At 37.0% G+C, this 21,293-nt stretch overlaps 1 protein-coding gene across 2 annotated transcripts in view; it reads right to left on the bottom strand.

Moving 5' to 3' along the window:
• Positions 1 to 3,599: 3,599 nt before the first annotated feature.
• Positions 3,600 to 21,293, bottom strand: part of LOC121862329 (glycine--tRNA ligase-like) — a 52,573-nt gene continuing 34,879 nt past the window's right edge. For both annotated transcript variants that reach the window (XM_042360523.1, XM_042360522.1), the window contains 6 exons: positions 15,670 to 15,904; positions 13,679 to 13,862; positions 11,389 to 11,547; positions 10,885 to 11,006; positions 8,377 to 8,567; positions 3,600 to 4,148 (listed from right to left, as the gene is read on the bottom strand). In XM_042360523.1, the coding sequence (XP_042216457.1) occupies positions 4,041 to 4,148; positions 8,377 to 8,567; positions 10,885 to 11,006; positions 11,389 to 11,547; positions 13,679 to 13,862; positions 15,670 to 15,904 (999 nt within the window). In that variant the 3' untranslated portion in view covers positions 3,600 to 4,040. The remainder of the gene's footprint in view (positions 4,149 to 8,376; positions 8,568 to 10,884; positions 11,007 to 11,388; positions 11,548 to 13,678; positions 13,863 to 15,669; positions 15,905 to 21,293) is intronic.

The following is a 21,293-nucleotide window of genomic DNA, read 5'->3' on the forward strand; positions in this document are numbered from 1 at the left end:
CAGTTGCATTTATTAATGCACCCACCACTGTACATGTACAACATATTGAAAATAAATAAAATTACTACTGTATACTGTACACTATACAGTACTCACCAGCAGATGCTGTCCTCTTGAGCTTGTGATGCAGACAGGCCAAATGGTGTTATGATGATACAGAATGGCCTGCCTTAGTCCTGTACCAGGTGTTGCTAACTCCCTTCTCTCTCCCTTCATGTAGGATGGGATTGTACGTACACTCTACAGAACAGTATACATTAAACCCTTGTTATTCGCGGGGGTTATATTTAAAGGAATGGTGCGAATAGGCAAAACCATGAACAGCAACTTATACTATCATAGTGCACTACTGTATACCTATACAGGTACTGTGTAAGAAACTTAAGTCACCCAAACTACTTACATTTGTATGTGGAAGTTTGGAAATTGATAATTGTAGTGTACAGCAGGATGAAGTCTTGTTACTGAAGTAGAGGGATATCATCAGGATCTATGTTGTAAGAAAGTGATGCAGTGGTGATTTGTGGAGAGGCCGGTGACGGAGAGGCAAGGGATGGACAGGCAGGCAGTGGAGCGGCAGTGGCTGTCTTGAGGTGGTGAGGAAGATGGTTTAGCTGAACAAGCTGCTGGCTCTTTCTTGAAAATTATCGAGATTGGTATTTGTTCCTTGTATTTGAGTTCTCTAAACATTTCCTGGTTGGGAACTAATGCTCGGTTGATTTCTCGGATGATCTTAAGGCCACGTTCCATGGAAGGGTTGTGGTCAACAATGAAATCAATTACCACCTTCACATGTGAAACAGTTCACCCAAATTGTTAAAGTGCCAAACTTCTTGTTGCAATTTTAAAATGTCTTCCTCTTCCTCAGCAGTTTTTACCAACTGTTCGAAGTCATCTTTGCCATTTACTCTCTTTGCCCATCGATCAGCTCTACCATATCTTCTGTAAACATGTCCACCCAATTGATCCACAACACTCCAAATGTCATTCACATCCTTTTCTATGAACAGGAATCCCTGGAAGTTATTAACACACTCGGCCTACAAGACTGGCTAATGAGCTTTCACCGTCTCTGGTTTTAGCTAGCGGCTGGTGTAATATGCCTAAAAGATGAGTATTACACCCTCATCAATAGGCTGAATAAGAGCAGTGATGTTAGGTGGTAGGAATGCCAGCTCTACACTTGGATGGCAAAATTGCAGACTTTTGGGGTGGCCTGGTGCATTGTCTATGATTAATAGCACCTTGAAATCCATCTTCTTGGAAGCAAGGTACTTTTCCACTTCTGGGATGAAACCTCTATGGAACCAATCCAGGAATGCTAGCAGTTACCCATGTCTTTTGTGAGACTGCAAAAACAGGCAAATGGTTCTTGTTTTTTCCTTTTAAAGCCCTTGGGTTTGCCAAGTGGTAAAGCAAGCCAGGCTTGATCATGTGGCCAGCCACATTGCCACAGAAGAGGACCGTCACTCTGGCTTTGGTTGCCTTGAACTCTGGGGTCCACTTATTAATGTAAATTCTACACTGGCATCCTTTTCCAATTTAGACCGAATTCATTGGCATTAAAAATTTACTTCAATTTATAGCCTTTCTCCTCTATAATCTAACTTAATTCCACAGGAAATGCTTCTGCAGCCACGTGGTCAGCTGATGCAGCCATATTAGAGCGATAATCATTTATAAAATTGTCAAACCACCCTTTTCTGGCGTTAAAAGTTTCAGTAGCTACACTAACCCCTTCACTACCTGTTGATTAGTGAAAATGGGTATAGAGACTCTTAGCCACTCATATCACATTGTCAATCAGTACGTTTTTGCTGTGGTGGTCTTCAATCCAAATGTAGGAGCACTTGTTGCTACTGTCACAAATCGTTTGCTTGTTCTTAATGTACTGCACCATGGATTTATTCACATCAAACAACTGGCCAACTGCAGAGGCACTCATTTCTTCCTTTTAACTTATCATATAATTACTGGATTTTGCCTTTTATGCTTCATTGCACTAGCATCACTAGCATCAAACATTTTTTTGGGGCCATTTAACACAAAAAACACTAGTTTTGAGCACAACACGAGAGGTGCTGCATCACACACAATGGTTAAGCACAAACAGGGGAGAAGAGATGCTGTGGGTGTGACTCGTAGCGCTCACACAGAGGCTTCAGAGTTGGCCACCATCTATATACTGCACAAATTGTAAACTTGTGAATAACAAGGGTTTACTTGACTGTACATACACTCTTTACGCTCTAGCATATACTGTCCACTCTGCTAAATACTGTACAGTACTGTACTGTACATATGATACTCTCACACAGTATACTTAACTGTAATCACTTATGTCTTCACACTGCTTTAAAAGTTTTCTTGGCAGATTATATGCTGGTATATTAATGTACAGAACTACACAACACAGATTGTATGTGAAAACAGCAGTGAGTGAGCTAACAAGCTTGTACAATAGTTGCATGATTGCAAGAGTTTGAGGAGATAGGCTAGGAGATGTAGCAGGCATCATAGGCATCTCATGCAGTCACTTGACAGTAGTAGCCAATTGCAGCTCATAAGCCTACCAGCCCGGCACGTGTCCCTGGGTTGGAAACATGATGCAATCTCTCGAAACTTCGTTCCCATGCCCGAAACAAAGAAATTCTCTCAGAACTGCCCAGAGTGGAGTGATTTTTTTCTGGAATTTCTCGATGCTAAAAAAAAAAAAGAAAGAGGCTATGAGTTCCAGGGATCTAAGATTCCAGCTAGCAGATATATATTTTATAAAATTTTAATTTTTAAATTAACTGTGTACTTGAAAAGAGTCTTAGGAGTTATTTTAGTATATGTTGAGGGAAATTTTAATCCATAGAATTATATAATGGAAGTCAATGGGAAATTCAATTTTGAGTAACCGAATGCTTTTTAGGAGTGTTATCCCTCCTTAACTCGAGGGATACCTGTACCAGAGCGCAGGAAGAGATCAGATAAATGTTGTTTTCAAATATATTCAACAATGTGTGCCCTTGCCAAAGTGTACCAACTTGTTTGAAGCAAAGGGTTTTGAACTGTTGGAGGTTGTATGATATAAGGCAGGAATTAACTAAAGGTAGTTACACAAATAAGCTTGTGTTGGTCTTACATATTGTACAGGGAAAAATATCACATTACAGTATTAAACACTTCAGGCTATTATGAAAATTTTCACTGTTAAGTTCATAGATTATTATCTCATAATCTAGTATAAAATGTGTTGTTCCATGATTAGGGCATTGACCCAATAAGCAAATGGTCTTGGGTTTGATTCCAAGCCAAAGTAGAGGACCGAGTTATTGCCTAGTACATTAGGCAATAAAAAGAATACTTGAAATGGTGCACTTGCTGATGGTTAAAGCCTTCAATGGAATAGTATTCTGCCAAGGGGTGAGTAGGTAACCCACTAGCTGTAGAACAATAAGAATCTGAGCAGTTACCTTGCATCATAGCAGAAAAATGCTGTATGCAGGAAAGTCATTATGTCCAATCAACTGTGCTTCAGTAAATCATACAAAAAATAAAATACAAATATAATTGGTTTCTGCTCAAATCATTCGGGTCAAAATAAAAGGCAGTTTGTTGACAATTCATTTGTTATTTACTGCAGAAAATGTATAAAATTGAGTTCAAAATAGTTTTTTCAAAATCATCAAAACCTAAGAAGCAAATTTCTAAAATAAAAGCTAAGCTGCCTAAACTTGGACTTTGTTGGAAATGACAAGAAATTATATTTCTTAACTATGTTCTAAAGGATTTCTTATTTCCCTCACTGACAACTGTGTCCAGCCAAGTTATCTTTCACAAATTCATTCTACTAATTTCCAATACATTATCACTGTTCTGAAAGCTTAGCCCCTTAGCAGCTTTTAATTAATTACAGTGTTAAGAAAATTACATTTGTATTTGAGTTTTGTTTATTCACATAATGACTTTTCTTTAATCAATAAATATAAAACTGAATTATTCACGGGGAATTTTATTATTCTTTAAATCATGGCAGATTTGGGGTCCACTTCTTATTTGGTAGTTTCTTGTGCAACAAACTTTGGCCATTTATCTGTTACTTCCTTCCAAAGTATTTTACCATCAGCTAATTTCTTCACTGTTAGTGGAACTTCATCAATCTGAAAATGAAACAAAATGACAGTAATATTTAATTACTCTAGATTAAAACAGATATAAAGAATCAGGAGAGCTAAGTAAAGACCATTATTAGCAGTTACAAGATATTAAAATTATCTTCAGATAATTATTCCTACATTGTCACATCTTTGACAAATCAACTAAGTTTGTAGTGAAACTTCCAATCTTGTATGACCCAGCTCCTCCCCATTTTTTTTCTTTTTTTTACAGTTTGTATTACAGGTATACTGTAAGTGTAAGCTAGAGTTGAGGATATGAGCAAGTATGAGTGAATACTTCCACTTTTTGTTTTATCCCTTTCTACCCTTAAATTACACTATAGTACTATTGGATACAGCCAATAATCTGGCAAATTCATGGTCACATGAAAGATAATACACGTACAGGTATCAACTTTGCAGTAAATACTAGCTTTTTTTAAAAACCCCAATCAGATATAACAAATTACCTAGACCTGAAAATTATAATAGAAAAGCATGGTTATGGAAAATTATAGTACAGTGATGTGTCTAGCTCTAATAAAAATTGCTTAAGTGCACTATGCTAAACATGCTTGTAACATTACAGATATGAACACATCAATAATCTGCTGTATGAAATTTATTCAGTTCACACTATTTCTCCAACCACTCAAGTACACAGTTTCCCCAACCTTTTTTGTCTGGTAATACAGTAAAGCCTCGAATAATGACGGCAATGTGTCCTCCAATATTGCAGTGTATGTTGACTCATCATATAGTGAATCATTAATTACCATTAAAATAAAACAATAATGGTGAGATGCATTCCAAAATCTGACCTTTTCCTATCTTTTGTGTGACTTTTTACCCTCTTTTCCCATATTCTTTAAATAATGTTTATGAATGCACCTTATACAATATAAACAAATAATAATAAGATCACCCAAGAGGAGATGGGACGCCATTGTTTTCGTAAAGTGTTTACATCCGGTACGATGGTTCTGCACAAGAAACTGAAGAAAATAAGACCCTGGTTGTAGCTGTAGTAAAATTAATGAAAAAAATATATAGGTGTACAGGTATATGTTTTAAGTAATGTTATTTAATGTTAATAAGTGGAACAATAGAAGCAGCTAAGCACTAATGGTAAAGAAATAAAGCGAGACAGATTGGGAGCACCAACGTATAAGTACGTGAGCACTCGAGGAAACATAGCGTCATTTCTCTACATAAGAATATGAAAGCAACACTTATTTACTGCTCATATGTTTTAAATAATACTTACGAATGCAAAACAAAAATTCTACTCACAAATGGTGGTAAAGTCTAAAACATAAGGACAGCCAATGAATATTGTGTGAGTTTTTACTCAGATGATGAAATCATCAGGTTCAACTCTGGCTGAAGCTGTAGCTTTCCATAAAGATGTTATAGCTGTTGCTGAAACTGTTACTGAACCTAAAGTTGTTGCTGAATCTGCTTATGATGCTGAACTTGATGGTTTAGGCCTTTGAATAATAAAGCTGTTGAAAACCTTTCACAGCTGCTACCTTTTCTCATTAACGTATTTATCAGCTTGGAAGACCCACCTTGATTTTGGAGGAAATGAAATTCTATTTTTTTTTTTTTTTTACGGGTATTAGCCCACCTGGGCACAGGTCACTGACCCACATCGGGGCCTAGGGGGCAAAAATGTAATAATAATAAAGAACCAAAAAGAAAAAAAAAATCAAGAGTGAGAAACAATACAGTGGGGTATGCTATAACGAACGGATCCTACTACGAATATTCCTATAACGAACGGTTTTACCTATAAAATTGAGAATGCTATAACGAACGAAACTCCTACAACGAACATTATTTAATTTTTTTTTTTTTCTAATTTAGTTTTTTATTACAAATATTAATGATATTCTTTATTTCAGGGGTTTAGATGCATATTTATGCACTTTTTTTACAATTTTTACAATATTATATTTTTCAGTGTCAAGTGGTTGTATTTGGGGGCCTGGAACGGATTAATCCTATAACGAACGAATGCTATAACGAACAAGGTTCTAGAACCAATTAGATTCGTTATAGCATACCCCACTGTATATGTATGTTGTGTTGTCAAATTAAGAGAAACAATTGAGACCCTGCAATTGTGTGTAAATGAGGCAGAAAGTCAAATCAGCAACCTGGGACTTGATCACAATTTTCGTGATGCCATATGGCAGCAGGGTCTACCAATATCTTCCCAGGCAGTAGTACCTCCCTGTTTGGTAGCTGCCTACTACCGGCACCAGTGAAACCGTTGCTTGATAATTATACAGCCCTTTTCGCACAAGTACACACACCTCTTTGAATATCATCACTTAGAACTGCTTATCAGTTGTCATTTTCATCGTTTAAAAAAAAATTCTGTATAAGATGAAATCTTTAATACAGCACTCATTTTATACACCTGGTCACCTCTGCATCTAGGGGGCTGTAGTGTTTACATTCTTTCTCTTGTTTTTGTCGGTATGACAACAACTGGAAATATTTTCCAACAGTAGAAGGTAAGCAAATGTAAACATGTATATCAACGTCTAAATAAAACAAAAAAAATCTTTATTAAAAAAATAAATGAATAAAAGTAAAAAAAAAAAACTCGTTTACAAAACCAGTGACTGATTGGTTCTACATAATTATAAAACTGAAGAAAATAAGACCCCGGTTGTAGCTGCAGTAAAATTAATATGATTGTTTTAAATAATGTTATTTAATGTTAATAAATGGAACAGTAGAAGTAGCCAATCATTAATGATAAAGAAAAAAGTGAGATCGCGTATGTAAGTGAGCACATGTGTAAACATATCGTCATTATTCTACACAAGAATATGAAAGCAACACTTACTTACTGTTCATATATGTTTTAATTAATGTTTCTGAATTAAAAAAAAAAATTCTACCCACCAGTGGTGGTAAAGTTGAAAACACAAGGACAGCCAATGTTGTTGTGTGTGTTTTTACTTGGATGACTAAGTTGAATTTATATTTGGAAAATTTTAATTTTCTGGGTTTTTTACAGTCTAAATGGGTATACAAATGTGAAAGCCTACTGTAAATAGGTGTCCAAATATGAGAGTCTACGTATAAAGAAACAAACATTCCTGCGCTTTGAGACCAGCAGACAACCTTTAGCAATTCCTCAATAGATGGCGCTGGGGCACCACTGCCATTAGTAAACAAACCACACAGCAGCAAGGGTTTATTTTTATTTTTTTTGCAATACCTGTATATCAACAATATTAGTTAAATCAATAGTTTTATAGTACTGTATAGAGAATACTTGTAATTGTTAAGTAATGTAATGAAGTAACAGTCTTTGTAAGGGGCTGATTTCAGTTGACCCTAAGAAAACCTCTGCTACAACTATCAACTCGCGTCCTGGAAGACGCACAGGAATTTTCAAGGTATATTTTTGTAATAAAAAGTACGTCATTTGCATTTTTCACGTCCATGTTAGTTTTAATGCTTCGTTCTGTTAATGGACCCACTTCAGAAAATATGTTCATTGCTTGCTCCATATAATATCCACACACCTCTCACCTTTTTCATATCGTTTTAACACCTCTAGTTTCTCAGCTAATCTTATACACTTTCTTTTAGCTTTTGAACCAGCACTACCATCACTTGCTCTCTTGCTCATGTTGATTAGGGATGCAAAAATTCCATAAGAAACACGAGAACATCTTTCTCCTTTTCCTGATCAAATGGGTGAAAACAAAGGTCCCGCCAAGCTGCGACTGTTTATACTAGTGATGCTGACGTCACCACTCACAAGCCCAGCAGCCTCTGTGTGCAAGGCGTGTTTTTTTTTTAAATACATATCGGGATTTAGTTATTATTTATATGAAAATATATATTTTATTTTTATTTTTCTATTTTCGTCGTAAATACGAAAAAACAATGACGTAAATTGAATTGGGTCCTAAATTGGGTCTTAAATATAAATCGTCATTAGTAGAACTGTCGTTAACGGAGGCTTTCCTGTATCTCTGTCATCTAGCCTACCATAAGGTCGTACAATATAATTATAACCTAGAAAATTTTCACAAAACAAAGTTGGCAAAATCAAGTATACACCTATACATATTAAAACCCACCCCTAATCTTCTAATTTCCAGGTATGTAGTTAGTTCACTCCAATCTCTTATGCAAGGGAACATTCAAAATCATGTGGTAAATATCGCATAATAACAAAAATATATAACAAACTCACCGGCATTCTAACTTGCTCTGTACTATCTCTTTCTCTGAGAGTTACTGTGTGAGGTGTATTATTAACTGTGTCAAAGTCAACTGTGACACCAAATGGAATAGCTATTTCATCTGTTCGAGCATATCGTCGTCCAATGGAGCCAGTTGAGTCATCCACCCTCACTGGGAGATTCAGTTCAGTGAGAGCATCAGCTGTTGAAAAATTTAAGAATTAAAAGTGGTATCCACCAAAGTTACACATAAATCTTTGAAATGCCCAGTGTTAATTTATTGTACTCAATAAAAACAAAAATTAATCATTAACTTAAAATTCTTACTTCATCTGCCTGAAATGGATAGCACTGTTTCTCAAAATTCTATTTATACAAAAGTGTGTTGAGAAAATATGACAACAGACGAAGGATTTGGACAACCCTACCAATACAACAAAAGTCACAGTGTTCATTCTGAAATTCAGTGACCCCACCCCCCATCCAAGTACAACAGACTATTTTTTTAGGGACAGTACAAGCAGCATGTCAAGGTACTTCAGAGAATAAATGAACTTACTATACGGTATTCTTAAATTGAAAAAAATCTGGTGAACATAAACATTATTATTCAAAACCTTAACTATCCATGAGACTATCAAAGTTTTGGGTTTAAATCCCTTGCCAAGTCAACAAATCATGTACAAAATGGTGAATCATGATTTTCATCCTGAAACTTTTCAATAATCTTTACCAATTTCAAAAGAAGTCTCCCTCAGATGAACAAGAACTACAGTGGTCACTCGGTTAACAAACTCTATTCGTTCCAGAGGGTCATTCGTAAACCGAAACCATTGTTTCAATGGGATATTGGATAATTGGTTCCAGCTCACAGAAAAGTATATACAAAGTAAAGCCAAAAACGCATAAGGTCAGAAACACTCCTAAAAATCCCCGAAATCGCCCTTAAATCACTATACAGGATATATATATATATATACATATACACTCTTACTCTTAAATCACTACTGTACTGTGATACAGGTGATTAATTTTTATCTTTTGTGCAAAATATATGATGTTTATATTCAAATTTATTCAAATTATTCGCTGTCTTGCAAGGATTCCAGCAATGCAAATTACATTCTCCTAACTTTAGTCTGAGATAAAATATAAAAGATAAAATCTGTAAACCTAAAACCCTGCCTGGGCAGATGGGGTAGAGGAGGGGAAAGAGGGAGGGAGCGTGGGGGGGGAAGAGCGGGAGGTGAGGTGTACTTTGACAGTTAGCGCCGAAGGTCTGGTGAAGTATTTATTTGTTTATTTATGTCGTTTAGTTGAGTTTTTGTTTTTTGCTCATAAAATTGCATAGAAATGACCGGGGAGAATATAATTTACATTGCTGGAATTCTTATAAGATAGTGATTAATTTGAATATAAACAAGCTATAATTTGCATTAGACATAGAAATTTTAGATTTAATTTAAGAATTTTATTAGAGAGCAAAAATTTTTATCTTGTACAAAATATATGACGTTTACGGTATATTCAAATTATTCGCTGTCTTGCAAGGATTCCAGTAATGCAAATTATATTCTCCCAACTTTTGTCTGTGATAATATATACCGTAAGATATAAACTTAAAGCCTACTGTATAACCACCAAACCTTTGATGGGAGGAAGGAGGGAGGGAGGGAGGGGTGACAGTGACATGTTTGACAGTTAGCGAAGGTCTGGTGAAGTATTTATTTGTTTATTTATGTCGTTTAGTTGAATTTTTGTTTTTTGCTCATAAAATGTCATAGAAGTGACCGGGGAGAATATAATTTACATTGCTGGAATTCTTATAAGATAGTGATTAATTTGAATGTAAACATGCCATAGTTTGCACTAGACAAAAATTTTAGTAATCATTTTGTACATTATTTTGATTACATGTACAGTTCAGCTTTGCCCTTAGGAGAGTGTGTGCATGTAAATGAGTTTCAATACATGAGCCAAATATAACAGTTGAAAAACTTTATGTAGACAGAGCTTGGATGGCTAAATTTAAGAATGACCAATAATTTTAATACTGTATAAAAAAATGCACAAATATTAAAGTGCACAATTTCCTTGATATTTACTCCATTGGAAACGAATGTAAACATAGAAGAGATTACTGAATTGGCTGAGTACCCCCTCAGCTTATCAGCTGATGTTCAAAACAAAACGTGATTTTCGTAAGGATTTCGTTAATCAAAATTTTTTTTGTTAACCGAATTGAAGATTCTTATGGAAAGTAATTCGTTAACCGAGGAACCACTGTATTCAGCCACAAAAGCATGTGGTACTGATGTACAATTCCTAAAATAATTCAAAACCTGAGCATAAAACTTAAGAGTGAAACCCCAATATCTGTTAACGGACAGTTTGGTCATTTGTGTATGCACCAGCTAGAGCACACCCAGTAGCCACTTAGTCCACAAATATCCTGTATAAGCCACTCCAAGTATCCATAGCAGACCCTGAAGCAGATATAAGGAAGAATAAAAACTTACCCAATTTGTCGGTAAATGGAACAAAGTCCTGCTTGCTAGAAAGTGGTAACACTGACACTTTAATTGGTGCCACAACTGGTGGTAGTGAGAAGAAAGTTCGTTTGTCATCATCCTCACGGACTCTAAAGGTGAACAATAGACTTTAGCCATGAAATATTGATGTTTAACTTTGTAAATACTGTACGGATATTGGAAGGATTTACTGTATATTTTTTCACAGGAACTATTGTTTAAAAAATAAAGTAAAAAAAAAATAAAATATTACCTTGCTCATATCAGTAATATTCTACTAACTTCTACCCACGTCCTATTTTTTTTTGTACTGTACATTATATTATTTTCCAAGTATTATCCCAAGTGGCAGTCTGGCAAAGGATACACCATGAAGAATCAACTTTTCCAATACAGTATCCCTTCCTACATATTAATAATTCCTTTAATAAGATCCTGATATCATATCTAATCTTGCATCTAACAAAATAAAAGACCAGGGCAGTTACAAACCTAAAAGAATGTTCCAAGAGAGCATAAAAGACACGGCCTACACCAAATGAAGGTTCTATCACGCTTGGGACAACTTCTTCAACGTGGACCTTCTTTTGCTCTTTTTTAAAGCTAGGAACCATTGCTCGTGACAGTTTGTAACCATTCAGCTCATACTCTCTGAAACAATATAATGTTCAATAAAAATGTAAAGTGCTTTATCCACTCCTCTATAACTTGCATATTCTCCCTCTCCTGTAACAACACTGTCAACAAAGAATCAGAAATTTAATACAGTACCACATAACTCATCTGGGGTTGAGTTTGGGAATTTTTGTGAAAAATTATTACTTTACGATAATGTTTTATTAACCAGGTACAAAATGAACCTAAATAGTATGGGAATTATGGTAAAATTGCATAATACAGGTATTGTATTTATGAGGTCATAGGTGTCTGCCCTGCCTCCCGTGAATTTGCAACTCAAATTCATATTTTGTAAAATATCGAGACTCCACTGTACAAGTACAGGCTGTACCTCTCTAGTCAGGCAACCTCAGGACCTGACCGGTGCCGGACCATGGAAATTCACCCTTTTCCTGGATAGATAGTGACTTGTGCTTACGCTTGGAAGCACTAGCACCACTTTCTCTGTTTCATGGTCTCTTTGAAGACATATTGAAGGGTTAAATGTCGTACAGTAGCTTCTCAAATTTTGCGAGTTTTTGATTCAACGTTTTCTATTTGAAAACACAAAAAAACAACACATTTAAAAATTTTGACAGCGGAAATCGAATTTTGACGGGTTTGAACGGCCCACCAACGTTCAGATGTGCACAATCGTGTAAACAGCGTCATTTCTCTTATGTACAAAAGATTCATTATTGTTTATTACTGAAAGTCTTTTTGATTGAATTAATGTTTGTGAGTGCAAAATGAGCACTACAATTCATTAATAATACGTAGAATATTAAAACACGAGGAAATGAGACCGCATTGTTTTTGTTGATTACAAAACCAGTGACTGACTGGTTCTACATATAAAACTGAAGAAAATAAGACCCTGGTTGTAGCTATAGTAAAATTAATATGGTGGTTTTAAGTAATGTTATTTAATGTTAATAAATGGAACAATAGAAGTAGCTAACGATAATGGTAAAGAAAAAAAGAGAGATCGCGTATGTAAGTGCGCACACGTGAAAACATATCGTCATTACTTTACATAAGAATATGAAAGCAACACTTATTTACTGTTCATATATATTTTAATTAATGTTTCTGAATTTGTTTTTATTGAATTAATGTTTGTGTGTGCAAAATTAACAATACAATTTATTAATAATACGTGGAATATTAAAACACACGAGGAGACGAGACGGCTGCCGGCATTGTTTTTGTTAAAGCTTACAAAACCAGTGACTGATTGGTTCTACATATAAAACTGAAGAAAATAAGACCCTGATTGTAGCTGTAGTAAAATTAATGTAAAAAAATTAATATGGTTGTTTGAAGTACCTGTAATGTTATTTAATGTTAATAAATGGAACAATATAAGTAGCTAACCATTAATGGTAAAAAAAAAAGTGAGACTGCTCGTATGTAAGTGCGCACATGTGAAAACATATCGTCATTACTCTACATAAGAATATGAAAGCAACACTTATTTACTGCTCATATATATTGAAGGGTTAAATGTTGTACTCTGTATAGACAAGCAGAGAGAGAGAGCAGCCGAACTGCCGGATGTAAACAAACCTTAATTTCCTGCGACTTTTTTTTTTTTTAAGGGGATTAGCCCACCCGGGAATAGGTCACTGACCCACATTGGGGCCTGAGGGGCAAAAATTTAATACTCCTGTAATAATAATAATAATTCAGATAAGAAAAAAAAAAAAAAAAAAAAGCTGCCTATCTACCTATTGGACAAACTAAAATCGTTCCGGACCACGGGAGTTTCCGGACCACAGAATGCCGGACTAGAGAGGTACAACCTGTATTGCCAACACACTTCTCTGCTATCCTCAACTTTAAAAAAAATTACTTCATTAGGTAAATGGGAGCAGTGAATGTGCCGACTATGAACATTCGGTCAAACAATGACATAATCTCTCCCCCTCATGAATACGTGCACAAACACATCCATGAAACATTACAACTACAGCCTATCGTTCTTAACTAGAAGAGACATTAAATGTTATTTTGATGATAAGAAAGGAGCTTCACAACTTACTCAGATACTCATTGGCAATTTTCATCATGTTTGGGGGAAAACAATGTGATCCAACTGTATCTACATAAAAATAATACCTACCCATTTTCACTAAGGGCTTTATCCATCTTCTCTGATTCCTCAGAAGACAAAGATGCTAATGCTTCCTGCACAGCTTTTGCATCCTTTTTGAAAGCTTTGCCTATAGCTCCCTTGTCTGTCACAGCAACAACAGAGTCAACCATTTGGGGTTCCTTAAGGAGGCGTTCCACACACATTTTTACACCTGTAAGTTTACAGAAACACCATGACTAGAAAAAATATTGACGAAGGTAACAACAATGAATATAGAGCACCTAACAATAATTACATCTATGGAAATTATTGTTTTGAATAAAAGGGTTGGAGTGGGTGCACAAATCGTAGGTAAAATGAGAACACTACATTAATTTCTCCATTAGCTGGAATATTTGATCCCCAGAATTCTCCATTCCCCAGAATTTGTTTTGAGCATTCCAGGAAAAATTCTCTCTACTTTCCACTTTCCTGAAAATTCTGAGATAATCTCTCCATTACAGACATTCAAACAAATATTTGAGACTGCACCGTGTTCTGACACAAGGACGAATTGGTAGGTTAGCTGCCTGGGTAACTTAGGTCATAGGTTCATGAGCTGCAATTTGCTAATGCTGTCAGCTGACTGCATGAGATGCTTGTGATTAGCTGATTCATCTACCAGCCTATCTCCTCAAACCCTAGTATCATAATGTGCTTAGTTCATAGTCCATTGCAATTGTACAAGATTGTTCCCTTGCTCACTTCTGTTTTTTGCATAAGATTTGTGTTGTGAAATACTGTACATTACTGTACCAGGATAAAATCAGCCAAGAATAGTGATAAATCATAAACAGGAATTACAGTATATTGTTAATTTACATTCAGTAAGTGTGAGCACTGTATGTACAGTACTGTGCATAGAGTGGACAGTGTTTGCATACTGTAGTTTAGTGTACTGTACTTTACTGCACATGTACTATGCCACAAGCTACAGAAAAAACCTGTGGCACTAATGGGTCGAGGAGAGGCCCAACAAAAAGACTGTCCATAAAGGAAAATTTAGACATTCTAAACAAACTTGAAAAGAATGTGCCTGTGAAAGTGTTAATGGAGAAGTATGGAGTAGGCATGTCAGCCATTTATGATGTGAAATATGCCAAAGGAAAGCTGAGGAGGCAAGAACAGAAAGCTATGCAAGGCACAGGAGAGGAAGGTAGCTTCACCCATACTTGTGTGGGAAGCTTGAAATATGAGGAAGTTGTTAATGTGGTGTATGACTGGTACAAGCAGCAACGTGCCAGTGTTGTTCCAGTTCATGGCATTGAGCTCCATGATGCCGCATATCGATTTGACACCCTGCTGGAAATGCCTGACTTCTGAGGGAGCTTTGAGTGGTTCTAAGTTCTATAGGAGGCATGGGATAACCAACAAGTGTGTGGCTGGCGAGAGTGTTAGTGCTGATGTGGCAAGTGTCCAGCCATTCAGAGAGGAACTGCAATAATTCAACCATGAGAATGACATATAGAATGTATGAAATTTATAAAGTGGATGAGACAGGCCTCTATCTGAAGTCTCTGCTTAACAACATTGTTGTATGAAGACCTGAGAGCAGCACCCCTGGACTCTTGAGCTGTTTTATTTTTTCCATTTCTGTTTATATACTGTATGGTTAAATTTTTTTTCTCCCCCCCAAGCCTCAATGTGGGTTGGCAAGCTGTGCCCAGGTGGGCTAATCCCCATAAAAAAAAGGGCCAGCATGTGTCAAGTGCTGTTGTGTGCCAATGCTGCTGGAACCCACAAAATCAAACCAATGGTGGTGGAAAAACCCCAGAGGTCTAGAATGTTGTGCAATTCTATGGACAATTATCTTCCTGCATCTTGGCAGGAAAGGGCAGAGGCACCAAGCAAGAACACTTCAATCAACTGACCATGTGTAGAACCTAGTCCATGACCATATGACATCCTTACTCAAACTTTCAATGTGTATTAGTGCTAATATACACACATGAAATAACACAAGAATTATAGCAACTTACTAGATCCTTTGGTGTGCTGGGTGAGATCATAGGCACTTCTGTCTGCACACCCAACACATTCAATCCAACCATAAGAGGTAAGACACTCTGCATCCCAACAGTCACATGCATAATGAGCCATCTCATTACTTAAATGCTGCCGGAATCGTAGTTTCTTAGGATTGACACCAATCTTGAGGAGGTACTGCTGGATCCGCGCCATGAAATAACCTAAAGTTTCATTAGCTACCAATCCCTGGAAACAAGAAAAAGCATTGAGTAAGAGCATGATATCCTTTTTATACTAAAAGACCAAACAAATAAACCATCCACGAAGAAAATTTTCTTTGTACTGTATATACAAATGACAAAATAAAACATACAGGTAAACTTCGAGATACGATGGGGTTAGGTTCCTAAAAAAACATATCGCTAGGTGAATTATCGTAGATAGGGAGCTAGTCCCTTAACACACATGTATCGCTGACAAAACAATTCCTACAATACTACTATCAGCGCAAAACAATATAACACTCCTCATCGTGAAGAATAAGCATGATCACTACCGAAGGGTCAAGACGTACCTGGCGCTCCTCTCGGAGCAGTCAGGTCAACTGTTAAGTTGGCCCATACCAACCCCCTCCCCTGAACCCTCCTCCCCACCGGAATATCAACAAGTTCTCGCCAGAAATTACAATTTCATTCAGGAAAGGAACGGAACCAGTGTTAAACAGAGGTGAACAGTGGTGAACAGTGCTTAAGTCAGTGAGAACAACTCAACAGTAACAGTCGTACCCAAGTTAACCTTCACACAGTGAGGTCCCAGGTACCCAGTGATAACGGCCCGTGAGACCCAACAACAACCAGCGATGTGTTAATCCGTCTACGATAGGAAGGCCTAAGACCAAACCTCACTCATATAACACCATCTGTGAGGGAATTACTACACCACATGTCCCTCATAACACCATATGTGAGGGAATTACTACACCACGTCAAGTCCCTCATCACACCATCTGTGAGGGAATTACTACACCACGTGAGGCCCCTCATAACACCATCTGCGAGGGAATTACTACACCACGCCAGGTCCCTCATAACACCATCTGAGGGAACTACTACACCACGTGAGTTCCTCCTAACACCATCTGGGAGGGAGTTACTACACTACGAGTTTGCTGTTCAACACCTACATTAATCTGTATGTTCACTGTATGTTCCTTTACCTTTCTCTAATGAAGGCTTTTGTTAAACCACCAATGTATGTAATAAGTCATTTATGTCCAATGTATATTTTCAGCCTTCGGGCTGCAGAATTTTTTCAATAAACCGTTAATTATTATTATTATTATTATTATTATTATTATTATTATTTCCACTTCGAGGCTAAGGGGACTCTTGTAGGTGGACATCACTCTCTCACACAGTCACTGGGGAGTCTCATGCTGCTTCACTGTTGTCTTGGATGCCTTGGCCTTTCCAGACATTTTCAAAGTTACACTGCTCACTTCAGTCACAAGAACAGAACAAAAGCACTTGTCACAAAAACAGAACAAATGATAATGTAAAAACAATGAAAGCGGCCAACACTGCTTAAATTATAAAAAAGAAAAGAAAACAAGATAAGTACAATGTACAATGCTGGCTGTTAATCGTGGAGCCATGCAATGGCGGGTATATGATTCACAAAGAACCAAATGCGGCTGTAGTGCATGGGTTGGCCTTGTGGTGGCATGTGGGTAGGCTTACAAGTGACGGGAGAGATGCATCGTACATAGGGTTAAATATTGTTTCCTTATAAAATGTCAGACTTGACATAGAAAAATATAAATGGCATTGCTGGAATCCTTGCAAGACCACAATTAATTTGAGTACTGTATATACAACCCATAGTTTGCACTAGAGATAAAAAAAACAAAAACAATGGATATCGATGGTCATTCGATGGATATCGATATTTTTATAGTATATACCGGTAGCTCTCGAGATGGTCTTAATTTATGACCTTTGTTAAAGCGGAATATCGCTGATCGGGGTATCATATCTCGAGGTTTACCTGTACTGTACAGTATATTTCCACTGAAATAATAGAATTATGGCTAAAGGTGCTTTTCTTTCCCTTTGTCTCTTCTAATGCCCTTTTAAGAACTTTTCAAAATACTGTATTGTAAACGGTTCCTTCCTGACTTCTGGATTGCAGACAAAATAAAAAATAATTCATGTGTGCAAATCGTGTCAACACCTTCAAGTTAAAAACTATTTTACACAATTAAATCTTCCATCCAGACCATTTCACCTTGACAAAGTTGAAGACTATCTTATTTTTTTTGTCTTTATAAGTAATCAGAAGGCAGGAGGTGTACCTAAGGTATAAACAGTATATTATTGTTCCTACAAAAAAAAAGAGGGAAAATAAAGCTTTAACTCATACTATCTCCTTTCTGATACATGAAGTCATTACTACTGTAGAAGAGATGTCTCCATGCATAAAAAACTAACATAGTAGATGGTCACTCTTAAGAAACACAATTCCTGCCCTGTTTATTATGTAGCACTCAAATATGTAAGAAGACCTTCAAGGAGAAACCACCACGTAGTGTCAAAATGCTGATATATTGGATGAGGAAGACGAATTGAAGTCCATCATCTTTTTAGTGCAAATTAATGTGGCATGTACCAACACTTAATTTTTTACAAAAATAAAATACTGTATAGTGGTTTGTACAATCCTAAGTTGCAATGACAATGTGATTCCGCGAGTCGTGGTCCACTTAAAATGGATACTAGTTTCTACTTTAGCATTCTGGAGTAGCAGGTTTTATATTCAGAGACTACTTTCACTTTTCCATTATATATATATATATATATATATATATATATATATATATATATATATATATATATATACAACCTCATCCCGCCAGGACTCGAACCCACGATCTTATGTGTGTGACCGGGGAATGTTACCTCTAGACCACTAGGACACTAAAAGCAGTCCTAGACTTTGTTATACAGTATTTCACTGTTCATTGAGCTTATGGCGCTGTGAACCTCGAATAGGGGACTACCCGTGCCTCGTAAGTGATCAGAGTAACGTTTTGCCAAATCCGGCTTCGAAACACGAGGTTCCATATATATTTCATTAGCCCATAAAGCGCTCGGACTTCTACATATAATCAACAACCTAACCCCACCACGACACGAACTCACGATCTTAAGTGTGTGACCGGGGAACATTACCTCTAGACCACTAGGACACTAAAAGCAGTCCTAGACTGTTATATTTCACACAAAGCCTGTTCATCAAGCTTATGGGGCCGTAAAGCTCATTAGCGCTTTATGGGCTAATGGAGAAAGAAAGAAAAAAAATATATACTAACTAACTAAATCTATCTATCTATCTCAACATCTATCTATCTACATATATATATGTATATATGTCGTGAAAAAGACAAGTACGTTATATGCCACTTGGTAACGAGCAGATCTTTTGTACCATTATGTAGATTTTAATAATTCTATATTTTAGCAAAGATATACAGTGGTCCCTCGGTTAACGAGCACAATCCGTTCCAGCAGGTTGCTCGTTAGCCAAAAATCTCGTTAACCGAAACCATTGTTTCAATGGGTTTTTGGGTAATTGGTTCCAGCTCACCGAAAATTGCCTAAATTCAAATATTTTTTTTGAAATTGACACTTGCCTTGAGGTGTGTATGTAGAAGGCTCCTAGATGATGATGCTGATGTGAATTTGAAGTGGGAGGTGGAGAAGGGAGAAGAGAAGGAAGTGGAGGTGGAGGAGAAGCATTTTACTGCTGCTTGGAAGGTGAGTCACCTTCCATGAAAATGTCAAACCTCTGGACTGACATTTTCTCCACCATAAACATCCTCTCTCCTTCTTGAAGTGGAAGGCTGAGGGCTAGCATCATCCTCTCTCCTTTTTGAAGTGGAAGGCTGAGGGATAGCATCTTGTTCCCTCTGCATTTTACTGAAGAAAGTGTCAATTGTGGTCTGTGGGGTATCTCTCCTCCTCACTATTAACTTATGTTTAAAGAAGGAGACCATTGAGTCCTCAACATGACACAAAGTTAGTTCATTTTTTTCCACATCTTTGAAGCCAGTTCCCTGAACTTCTCCCAGTGGTAAAACACACCTTTCAACTCTTTAGTTGACATATGGTTATCACTTTCAATTTCCTCCTCACCACTGTCAGCCTTTAACATCTCATCCAGTTGCTTCAAGTCATCAGGAGTAAGTTCCTCCTCATGAGACATCACAAGCTCTTCGACATCATCCTCTTCCACTTCAAGGCCCAATGACTGACCAATGGACACAATCTCCTGATCCAACTCTGTTTCTCCCTCAAATCCCTCAAAACCATGGACTGCTGATGGCCACAGTGCTTTCCATGAAGAATTGAGGGATCTAGTGGAGACTTCTTGCCATGATGACACAATCAATTTTACAGCCTCCAGGATGTTGAATTGTGTCTTCCAGAACTGTTTCAGTGTTAGTTCAGGATCATTGGAAGTTGCCTGATGACACCTCCTAAACATTTTATTCATGTACAACTTCTTGAAGTTGTTGATCACATTCTGGTCCATTGGCTGTATGATTGATGTAGTGTTGGGAGGCGAAAACAACACTTTCACAAAGTCAAATTGATACTCCAAATTTCTGACAAATTCAGGGTCATGACCAGGAGCATTATCCATGAGGAGAAGAGCCTTTAAAGAGAGTTTATTGGTGGTTAGGTAGTTCTTGACAGAAGGGCAAAACACATCAACAGCCCATTCATTAAAGAGCTGTCTTGTCACCCATGCCTTACGGTTGGACTTCCAATAAACTCCAAGCTTTGTTCTTACCACTTTCTGTTGCTTGAACACCCTGGGGTTTTCAGAGTGGTAGACAAGCATAGGCTTCAGTCGGAAATCCCCTGAAGCATTGGCACCAAGCAATAGAGTGAGACGGTCTTTCATGGGTTTATGCCCAGGTAAAGAGGCTTCATCTCTGGTGATGAATGTTCTTTTGGGTATCTTTTTCCAGAACAGCCCAGTTTCATCCACATTGAACACTTGCTGTGGAAGATAATTTTCTTCTTCCATCAGTTCTTTAAATTCCACTAAAAACTTTGCTGCCCCTTCCTTATCAGCACTAGCAGCTTCACCAATCCTAACAACACTGAAAATGACACTTCTTTTCTTAAATTTTTCGAACCAGCCTTTGCTGGCCCGAAAATCTTCAAATTCTGTGCCTGAAGAACCAGGTTGATCTGTCTTTAAATGTTCATATATCTCCCTGGGTCTTTTACAAATGAATTCAGTAGAAACTGAATCACCTTTCATCTGTTTTTCCCTAATCCAGATGAGAAGTAACCTCTCAGTTTCTGCAATTAGGGATCTACTTTTAAACACTTTGGTAGATTTGTCTCTCACTTTCACTTCTTTAAATTTGTCTTTCTGTGCAAGAATTGTCGACACAGTTAATGTCGACATGCCATATTCTTTGCATAGCGCATTTGTTCTAATGCCTTATTCATGTTTTTTTTATAATTTCCTGCTTGGTTTGGATTGAAATCGCTTTTCTTGATCTCTTTGGCCCCATGCTGGATTCAAACAATGTCAACACGTGATCTTTTAAGTTTAA

This window comes from Homarus americanus, unplaced genomic scaffold (assembly GCF_018991925.1).
Source record: "Homarus americanus isolate GMGI-L3 unplaced genomic scaffold, GMGI_Hamer_2.0 scaffold31037, whole genome shotgun sequence".
Taxonomy (NCBI): domain Eukaryota; kingdom Metazoa; phylum Arthropoda; class Malacostraca; order Decapoda; family Nephropidae; genus Homarus; species Homarus americanus.